Genomic DNA, 10,514 nt, shown 5'->3' with positions numbered 1-10,514 from the left:
TGCCATCATCTGTAGCTAATATTTTTATAGCCCTTTTAGGCTGGCCAAGTGCTTTACACACTATTTGAATTGAACTCAGCTGATCCCTAGATAGAAAGGCAAGGCACCTGGGATGGGGGTAGCACCTTTTATTGAAGAAAGACAAAGACCACAGGAGGAGCTCCCCTCCCCATCCCACCCTCACAATGGGCAAGGGACCTGGTTTGTTTTCCCATCAGGGCCACATTCCCTGAGGGCACCCAACAGGAAGGCCCTCGGGGAGCTTTGTGGGGTGCCAGGCCCCAGAGGTGGAGGGAGACTGGAAGAGAGAGGACCTGGCTGTGAGGAGGCGTTTTCTCCACCTGGGCCTCCTCAATCCCACTTCGATTTGCTGTGGGGGATGGAAGGGAACCAAAGCTCCGATCTGAGCTCTCTCAGGCCTTCCCATCAGACACAAATTCTTGGCATTCCCTCATTCCCCCCAGCTAGTGCCCTGCCATCTCCTATTTCACCTCTTCCTTCCTGTGCATCCCCACCACACACAAGCAGCAACAACAGATGGTCAACCTTGGCCACCCCCTCCATCCTCCCACTAACCCCAGCTAGACCGATTCTGGGGGGACCCCGGCTATCTCTCGGCTGTCCCCCCTGCAGAAGCCAGGCCCAAAGCCTGACCCAGTTTTCCCTTCTCAGAGCTTTGCCTTGAACAAATGCTCTTTTGAGCTGGCTGTGTAGACAGCCCATTGTCCAGATGCGTTTCTCTGATGGCACTGCGAGGTGTCCAGCTGTATCGGAGGAGGTTTAAGGAACAACAGACTGATTCAGTGGAGAGCAGAGTGCGGGGGCCAGCGAGGGCTGTGGTGGGCTGGCACCATTCTCCCTCAGTTTCCTCTTTATCCCCTAGATTAAATTCCTAGGGGTCAGGGCCTGGGTTGTTTCCTCTTCTTTCCCTTGAGCATCTAGGAGAGTGCCTGGCACATAGGAGGAGCTTTAGAAATGTTTTGAGTTTCCGGGAAAGGGGGCATGGCAGATTGATGCTGGGGGTGTGGAGAACATGGCAGGCTGGTGCTCGTGTCGGGGGCATGGAGGTGAGCAAGAGAATCTGCCGGGCTAGGATGATGAGTCAACTCTGGCCAGAGTTGTCAGAAAGGGGCCCGGGGTGCCCCTGCTCCTCTCTGCCCGGGGTGGGGGGATGAGAAGGCTCAAAGCTGGCCACTGGCTCCAGGGACAAGAGGGAACTCTTCAGCTGCAAGGCTTAGGGACTATGTGGAAAGGAAGGAAAGCTGAGGAATAGGGGAATACTGAGCATACTCTTATAGCCCCGCTGGAGATTTGGGGATTTTCTCTGCCCAGTCTCTCTCCGGTCTCCCAGGTGAGACAGGCAGCATGAGTTTCCTGCAGAAAGCAGGGCAGATAGGAGGGGTCCTGGGGCCAGATGCTGCCTGGGCATTCCATGGCTATCTGGTTCTGGCATGGCAGAGGACCTAGCTAGTGTGAGTCCTACTGTTCCCAGCCTGAAATTCCAAGAAATCTGCTAGCTTTTCTGATGCACATGGCATCCCGCAGTACCCATCCCCTCCCCAATTCACCCTGTGGCTTTGCCCCCTGCCAACCCAAGGGGCAGGGTCAGCCCAGCCCCAAGGCGGGTAGCAGCAAAGCATGATGGTTGCCTTTGTTTCTTACAAAATAATAATAATAATAATAATATAATCATCAATTTGTTCTATCCAGGGGCACGTGGCCCAGGAGTCTGCATAGGCACCTAGGAGGGGCAGGGACGGGTGTTAGCACCGGCCTGGACGTGGTGTTGCAAGTCCAGGGGCTGTGGGGGAGGACCACCAGGGCTGGCACAGTGCAGCACCAGGTTCTTGATGCAGCCTGTGATGCCCGAGTCAAACCTGCCCCCGGTGAGGGTCCCTGCATCCGGAGCGCCACCTGTCAGGGAGGAAAGCTCATCAGCATGAGGTGGATACAGCAGAGCTTCTCCCTGCTCGCTCTATCCCAGAGGAAGGACTAGGTCATGGGATCATCACAGATTGGGAGCTGAAGGGCCAGACCTCACAGGTCTTCTTTGTCTAGTCCCTGCATCTTCCTCATGAAGAAACAGTACAATGACTTGCCCTAGGTCTCGAGCAGCTAAGGGCCTTGGCGAGATTTGAAGCCAGCTATCCCTGGCACTAAGACGTCCTAAACCCTGTGGTCCTTCTCCTGGGCTAGCCCTGAACTCCAAGGATGGTTCTTGTGGCCTCATCAGGCTCAGGGCTTTCTGGACAGGCAGAGAATAGTCACAGTAATAAAGAACTTTCCTTCCACACCGATGATGTAGAACACACGAGGGTTTTCAGTTTCATGCGACAGAAGAGGGACTTGAACTTTCTCATGAAAGTTAAATGATTTGCCCCAAGTCGTCTAGTTAGAATCGGCCTCAAGTCAAGTCTCCCTGCTGCTCCGTTCTTCTTTCCCATTCCACCCAAGTGGCCTGTTGACCCCCCAGAGAACGGGGGAAGGCTATGCCTTACCAATGTAGATGCTGCCCTTGGTGTTGACTGCCACATTGGGTCCTGGAGAGCGGCCACTCACCATCTCCTCTCCATCTACCTGGATGGAGCCGCTTTTGCCCTCTCTGTAGGGATAATGCAGGGTGAGGCCCTCCCTCCTGGCCCCTCTTGGGCTGTCCTTGGGGAGCTCCCCAGGGCCAAGCCCTCCTCCCCCCTCCATTCTCCAAAGGTCAACCCCACCCTGCTTGGTGGAATATCCTATCTCCCTGAGGGTCAGCCCTCCCAGCACCAGCGTCCCAAGCCTGGGGGAGCAGAGCATTGATCCAGGGGAACTCAGATAGGACAAACATACAAGTGGTCCCTCAGAGACAGGCTGCCCTTCGTCCTACCTAAGGGCTGTCACTTTGTGCCATTCACCGTCGTTGATGGGATCCTCAGAGATGATGTGGGCCTCGCCACTGCCCAACTGGTAACTGCACACAAGGACCCAAGGAGGCATGAGAATCCGCCAGAGAGGTGACTAGTCAGAGGAACTGAGGAACCTCTGCCTCCCCAGGGGATGCCCGGGCTCTCTCTGGGAGAGCCCAGGAAGGGCTGGGCTGGGGGAGTGGGGCCAGAGGAAGAAGGGAAAGGAGGGGGGCAGGATTGGCATGAATCATGGGTCCCACAGAGGGATGGAGATCTCACCTGAACACTAGGTGCCCATCCTTTAGCCCCAGGCTGATGAAGTCCTTGCCACGGCCTTCCTCTCTGGCCTCCTGCCACAGAAATCCACAGCTGCTCTGGAGGACTGGAGATCCCTCACCAGGCCACATTGTTCTCCCTCCCTTGCTTAACCACTCAACGTCCATCCATCCTTGAAAACCCAGTTCCAGCACCACCTCTCCCAGGAAGTCTTCCCTGACCCCTGGGTCACAGAGCGCCACGGGCTTAGAGCTCAGTGGAGGCCTTAGAAGCTAGATTGGCCAACCCCCTCCCCTTATAGATGAGGAAACTGAGGCTCAAAGGAAATTAAGTGACTGGCCCAGCTTCACAAACCTAAGTCATCAAAGGTCCAATCTGAAGATCTAAACTCAGGCCTTTCTAAAGCAGTCTGATAAGGTCTACATAGCCCTCCCTCTCTACTTGGAGCACTCTGCGTCACCCTATACATTTACTCTAAATTGTATTTTCTAGTTCTTTTTGTATGTGGAATCTCCCCTAATTAGACTAAAAGCTCCTAGAGGGTCTTTCTTAATCTGTTAGCCCTATCCCACTCCCTACCCCACTGTTCTGTACACAGAAAGTGCTTAATAAATGTTTTGGAGTTGATTCTAAGTCTAATGCAAAAAGGACTTTCCTTCCTGACCCTGGCACAGGGTTCTGTGTACAACATGGTTAATACATGCTTCAATTGAACTGAATTGCTGAAAGTTTCACCCAAAACTGACAAGGGGAGAAGAGACGCTGAGGAACCTGACTCCTAGAGTTTTGTGCTTTTCATACTGTTCGATAAATACTTAATACATGCTTCAACTGAATTGCAGAAAGTTAAACAAAAAATTAACAAGGTGAGAAGAGAGCCTGAGGCCTCCTTGCTGCCTCCCCCAGGTCCGAGCCCCCCCAGCCCCGCTCACCACTCCCTGCCAGAGCAGGAGACCGTTAGGAGTGTGGGTCCGAACTTCCAACTCAATGGTCTCGGGAACGTCGGGGTGGCTGGACAAGGAGGAGAAAGGCTCATTGGTTTTAGGCCCTTTAGAGACCCTCTAGTCCAATCCCTTTGTTTTAGAGAGTCAGAAACAGAAAGCTGAGCCTCGGTCTTGAGACCCCAAATCCAGTCCACTTTACTTATGTGTCCTGAACAGTTACAGTGTAACTGGGAAATACTGAGACGAGCCAAATACAGGAGAAGACAGATCATGTTAATGTTGGGCTTTTGAAAGTTATCACATACTTAGCAAGGATGCTCATGTATGGTCTGGAGGCCCCTGTTTCTATTTGAGTTTGACACCCCTGAACTAGGCCTTGCTGGCAGGGCAAGCAAAGAGGGTCTGAGGGACCCCGAGCCATGGTTCTAGTCTCCTCTGATGCACTGTCTTTGTCCCCCCCGGAGAAGGCAGAGGATAATACTCAGAAGAAGCCCCCTCGCCCCCATCCCTGCAGAGGCCTTACCTTCGAGGGAATACACGGCTCGGGAATGACAGGAATCCACCATCATGGAAATAGGCCCCATACTGTCCAGGAGCATCTTGGGAGGGAGAATGAATGAATGAATGGATGGATGGATGGATGGATGGATGGATGGATGGGGAAAAAAAAACTTCAGGAAGCTGGGGGCCATCCTGTGTCGCTTCTATTTCTCTAGATTCCTTCTCCCACTTTCAAGGATTCTGGGTTGTTGCTCAGGGAAAAAGGTCCACCCACAACTTTTATTTTCCATCCCATCACCAGGCTACCTCAGGTCAACAATGCCCCCACGCTCTGTCCATGCATAGGCAAACCCACTCACTTGGTACAGCCAGCCTGACCTCTAAACTTTGTAAACCACCTTCTCTTTGCCACCCCAACCTCCTATGCAAAGTCTATAGGGATCTGCACACAGTTAATTATTTGGCTAAATGTTTTGTGAATTGAATAAAAAATTTATAACATATATATATGTGTATATATATATATATATATATAATTTGTATAATAAATTTAAACCTAAGAGATGTACCCACTTAACAGTCTGTGCCAATCTAGATTATATAGAAGCTCTGTGAGGCAGGGACTGTTTCTTGGCTAAGCTTTGTGGTTCTCCCACTGAAAGGACCGAAAGGAATTGACTGTGCCCAGACAAATGTGCCCACTGGCTATTCCTGGGTTGGGGAATGGGGGAAGGGAACCCTGAGACCAGGGACCAGAACCAAAGATGAGAATGTTTGGAAGAAAGGGACAGAAAAGTCCAGGACAGAGTGGACAAAAGGAACCAGCGCCTTGTTCCTCTCCACTGTCCCAGGGCACGTCAGGCTGGACTTCTCATGGGAATACATACCATTGCCTCCACTGCCCTCCAGATGCCAGTCAGCTTCAGGAGCGCCTTGGCCTGTGGGAAAGGGGCAGGGCCTGGTCATCCATCAGGCACTCTGCACTTGTCCAGGCAGAGGCTAGACGTGGGGCCCAGAGTCAAATAAACCCTCAGAGCATTGGAGCTAGAGCAGACCTTGGACCATCAGGGTTTCACATCATTCTCAGATGTGAAAACCGAGGTCCAGAGAAGGAAGGCGACTTCTCGAGATGACCCGGCAGCGCCAGGACCCAAAGCCAGGCTTTCTGATCCTAAGGGCGGCGCTCCCTCCACCAGGACATGTTTCTTCCCAGGAATGGGTCTGGGGCATGGGATCAGGGGCAGAAGGGCCTGGGCAGGAGCAAGGGGAAGAAAGGGTGAATCACCTTTTTGACATCGAGGCCCAGTGAATCCAGGGGGGCACAGGCAGCGGGCACCCTGGCAGGTACCTCCATGAAGGCAGGGCTCTGGCAGTAGGCAAGGGTTCTCAGCATGCTCACAGCGGTCTCCTGAGGGGGAAAAGACAGTAACTGGCATCGGGGACCCTGGACACCATCATGCTAGGTCTCTTTCCTGGAGGACTAGGCAGCATGCAAAGGAGATGAGGATTATTATTTCATGCAGCCTCAGAGAGGCTCTTATGTGCCTACACTTCCCCCAGCAAAGGAAGAAAGGCCTAGTAGAAAGAGAACTGGATTGGGAGTCAAACCCTGAACCTAACTGAGTTGGCTCTAGCTCCTACTCCTTTTATCTCCAAGTGTCCGAGCTGGGATTCATGGACAGCATTCCTTTCCTCTGAGAGCCAACTCTGGAGCACCTGCTTGGCTCCCTTTCCTTCGTGCCCCAGGGAGAGCGAGACCCTCTGAAGGAAACCCCTACGGGCCCCTTTGCTCCCTCTGCCCCAGGGCACACCCTCACTTTCTCACTCCTCGGCCTCTTCCCTCCTGCCCAGGGAGAGAACTCCACGCACCTTTGAAACCGGCCCGGCACAGGCACTGGAAGTCATACTCGCCGCCAGGCATGCAGGTGGCACCATTCTGGCAGGGCTGGCGCTCACAGGGAGAGCTGTCGTAGCACTGGCCGACTCCTCGGCTGCCCAGGAAGCTGTAGGTCAAGTCCACTCGCTTCCCATTCACCGACACCTGGAGTCAGAGAAAGCAGAATGCTTGCACGAGGGGAGACGAGGCCCAAGAATGCAGTTGCTGGCTGATTCACAAGGGCAAAAGCAGAGCTGAGGGCTTGGGGGTCCTGGCGATCTGGCGGCCTGACCTCCTCTTCTCTGGCCTGCTGGGTGGGGGGCCTGGGGAGGTGACCTCTGCTCCCCAGAGCCCCAGTCTCTGGCCCCTCTGGGCTTCAGATGCAGGGCTTTGCCAATTCTCAGCTGGGCTATTGCAAGAGCGGCTTGCTGAGTGGTGTCCCTGCATCAAGACACTTCTCCAGCCCATCCTCCAAACATTAAGCAAAGGAATTTTCCAAAAGCACAGGTTTAACCATTTTATCCCCCTATTCAAACTGCCATGGCTCCCCATGGCTTTTTTTTTTTAATATTACCTCCTGTCTTAGAATCAACATTCTGTATTGGTTCCAAGGCAGAAGAGTGGTAAGGACTAGACAATGGGGGTTAATTGACTTGTCCAGGGTCATACAACTAGGAAGTGTCTGAGGCCAGATTATAACCTAGGACCTTAAGTGCCTAGGTCTGGCTCTCCACCCACTGAGCCACCCAGCAAAGCAATTTCAAAAGATGATCTCATTTGAGAATCACAGTAACTCTGTGAGAAAGGGTGTGGTAAGTATAATTATCCCCATTTTACAGAAGTGAAAACTAAGGTGGAAATTTGCCTGTAGTTACACAGCTTGGCAGAGTCAAGAGGCGAGAGCAAGTTGGGACTTGAGAATGGCAGAAAGTAGAACCTGGGGCTCGGAGATGGAAGGCTCACCTCACCGATGCAGCCGTGGAAGTGGGCACTGACGTTGGCAGAAGGTGGCAGAGCCACCGAAGGCTCTACGCCACCCAGATAGAGGAGGGTGTGCAGGTTGAGGCCTTGGCTCTTGCCAGGGGAGGATCGCTGCACTGGGTGCCTGCCATCTACGCGGAGGCTGCCATCCTTATTGAGTCGCTCTGCAGACACGTGGTGCCAGCGACCGAGGGTCAAGGGCTGGGTACTCCGGAGCACGGCCGTCCCTACAATGTGCATCAGCAACGGCAGGCTTAGCGTTGGCCCCGTTCTTAGGGGAAGGGAGAGGGTGAGTAAAGGGAGAAGGAAAAGGAGCTACTAAAATAGCTTGGCACAGAGCCTTGGCATTTCAGCTGGGCACAGGAAATGTTTTTTGGAGCAGTCATTCCAGTGGAGGGGCACATGCATCCATGAGTCCAGCTTGGGGCACCAAGACTGGCACCCGAATTCAGCCGTCTATTAGAAGTCGCAGGGGCTTCTGGGCCCGTCTCCCTGGCACCCAGTGAGGGGTCCGTGATCCTCACCCTCCTTATAGCACAGGATACTCACCTGAACCCAGTTCATAGCGGAATTCCAGGTGCCCACCAGTCATGGCCAGGGACACAAAGTCTTCCACAGGGGCGCCCTTCCCACCACTGAAGAGCAGGAGTCCTTCGGGAGCCAGCGGCTTGAACTCGAGGTCCAGGCGGAGCTCGTGGTGGGTGTTGGTGAGGGCAGGTAATGCCAGGTAGGAACCAGCACCCGACAGGGCTGGTGTCGTCACTGTCACACCTGGAGCAACAACGAACAACTTCAGCAAAGTTTCTGGTTATAAAATAAACCCACACGCATCATTGACATTTCTGTATATTATCAATGAAACTCATCAGAAAGAAAAAGAGAAATTCCACTTACAATAACTACCCATGATAAAATATAACAATCTGCCAAGACCCATAGGAACTACAGAAACACAATTACAAAGCATGCTTCACACAAATGCAAATAGATCTAAATAATTAGAAAAATGTTACTTGCTCATATAATTAAAAAAAAAAACCTAATTTGCTTATTTAGTACCATATTGATCAAACTACCAAAAAACTATAGAGCTAGTAACAGAGGGGCAGTTAGGTGGCTCAGCAGATAGAGAGCCAGCTGGAGATGGGGGTTCCTGTGCCCAAATCTGGCTTTGGACACGTCCCAGCTGTGTGACCCTGGGCAAGTCACTTAATCCCCATTGCGTATCCCTCACCACCCTTCAGCCTTGGAACAATGATTCTAAGATGGAAGGTAAGGATTTAAAAAAATATAATAATATTGACATGGAAGAACAAAAGGAATAGCAAAGGAATCAATGAAAAAAGGTGGCCTAGCCATGCCAGATCTCAGTCTATGTGATATAAGTGTAATTATCAAAACAATTTGGTCATGGATAAGAAATGGTAGGAAAGCAGATTAGGAAAACAATGTACCCAAGCAAATGAGCACAGTAATCTAGTGCTTGGTAAACCAAATATCTGTGTTTTGGGGACAAGAACTCAGTTCAGTACAACAAAAATTGTTGGGAAAGCTGGAAAGCAGTCAGTCAAAAAGTAGACGTGGATTAATATCTCACACCATATACCAAGATAAGCTAAAAATGGGTGCATGATTTAAACACTAAGGACAATTATCTTTTTTTTTTTTAATTTTATATATTATTTTATTTGGTCATTTTCCAACATTATTCCTTGGACACAAAGATCATTTTCTTTTCCTCCCCCCTCCCACCACCTCTCCCATAGCTGATGCGCTATTCCACTGGGTATCATATAAGTCCTTGATTGGAACCCATTTCCCTGTTGTTGGTATTTGCATTAGAGTGTTCATTTAGAGTCTCTCCTCAGTCATATCCCCTCCACCCCTGTAGTCAAGCAGTTGCTTTTCCTTGGTGTTTTTACTCCCACAATTTGTCCTCTGCTTGAGGATAGTGTTTTTTCTCCTAGATCCTTGCAGAATGTTCAGGGACATTGTATTGACAGTAATGGAGAAACCCATTACATTTGATTGAACCACAGTGTGTCTGTCTCTGTGTACAATGTTCTCCTGGTTCTGCTCCTCTCACTCTGCATCACTTCCTGGAGGTTGTTCCAGTTCCCATGGAATCCCTCCAGTTTATTATTCCTTTGAGCACAATAGTATTCCATCACCAACATATACCACAATTTGTTCAGCCATTCCCCAATTGAAGGGCTTCCCCTCATTTTCCAGTTTTTTGCCACCACAAAGAGTACAGCTATGAATATTCTTGTACAAGAAGGACAATTATCTTAAGTAAATAATGGAAGAGGGAAGAAATTATCTGTCAGATTTACGGATAAAAGAGTTCATGACCTAACAAGAGTGAGAGGAAAATGGGAGATAAAATTGATAATTTTTATTATATAAAATTAAAGTTTTTGTGCAAACAAAATCAATGCAACTAAAATGATAAGAAAAATAAGAAAATGGGAGAAAAAAGTCTTCAAAACAAGTTTCTCTGATAAAGGTCTTTATTTTAAAAAAATTATTTATCTTAAAAATATTTTTCCATGTTTCCATGATTCATTTTCTTTCCCTCCCCTCTTCCCTCCCCGAGCTGACAAGCAATTCCATTGGGTTGTACAAAGGTTATCACTTGATAAAAGGTCTTATTTCTAAAATACATAGGGAACTGAATCACATCTACAAGAATTAATTCCATGACCCAACTGATATATGGTCAAAGGATATGAGGTAGGCAATTTTCAGAAGAAGAAATTCAAGTAATCAATAGTCATTAAAAAATTCTCCAAATTACTATTGATTAGAGAAATTCCAATTAAAATTCTGATATACTACTTCACACATATCAAATTGGCTAAGACAAAAAAAAGGAAAAAATTTAAATGTGGGAGGGAATGTCGGAAAATAGATACACTAATACACTGTTGGTTGGCGCTATGAATTGGTCCAACTGTCCTAGAGAACTAGTTGAAACTATGCCCAAAGGATCATAAAACTGACCCTTTGCCCCAGCATCACCACTCCTAGGTGTGTATCCCAAAGGGA

The 10,514-nt window shown here is 49.8% G+C and overlaps 1 protein-coding gene across 6 annotated transcripts in view; it reads right to left on the bottom strand.

Moving 5' to 3' along the window:
- Positions 1 to 113: 113 nt before the first annotated feature.
- Positions 114 to 10,514, bottom strand: part of HSPG2 (heparan sulfate proteoglycan 2) — a 173,273-nt gene continuing 162,872 nt past the window's right edge. For all 6 annotated transcript variants that reach the window (XM_056795621.1, XM_056795623.1, XM_056795625.1 and 3 more), the window contains 11 exons: positions 8,013 to 8,234; positions 7,446 to 7,690; positions 6,476 to 6,647; positions 5,892 to 6,014; positions 5,494 to 5,544; positions 4,629 to 4,704; positions 4,094 to 4,172; positions 3,165 to 3,235; positions 2,867 to 2,950; positions 2,499 to 2,602; positions 114 to 1,914 (listed from right to left, as the gene is read on the bottom strand). In XM_056795621.1, the coding sequence (XP_056651599.1) occupies positions 1,742 to 1,914; positions 2,499 to 2,602; positions 2,867 to 2,950; positions 3,165 to 3,235; positions 4,094 to 4,172; positions 4,629 to 4,704; positions 5,494 to 5,544; positions 5,892 to 6,014; positions 6,476 to 6,647; positions 7,446 to 7,690; positions 8,013 to 8,234 (1,400 nt within the window). In that variant the 3' untranslated portion in view covers positions 114 to 1,741. The remainder of the gene's footprint in view (positions 1,915 to 2,498; positions 2,603 to 2,866; positions 2,951 to 3,164; positions 3,236 to 4,093; positions 4,173 to 4,628; positions 4,705 to 5,493; positions 5,545 to 5,891; positions 6,015 to 6,475; positions 6,648 to 7,445; positions 7,691 to 8,012; positions 8,235 to 10,514) is intronic.

The sequence above is a fragment of the Monodelphis domestica genome, chromosome 4 (assembly GCF_027887165.1).
Source record: "Monodelphis domestica isolate mMonDom1 chromosome 4, mMonDom1.pri, whole genome shotgun sequence".
In the NCBI taxonomy this organism is placed as follows: domain Eukaryota; kingdom Metazoa; phylum Chordata; class Mammalia; order Didelphimorphia; family Didelphidae; genus Monodelphis; species Monodelphis domestica.
The sequence above is the reverse complement of the archived record's forward strand: the minus strand, read 5'-3'. Positions and strand labels throughout refer to the sequence as shown.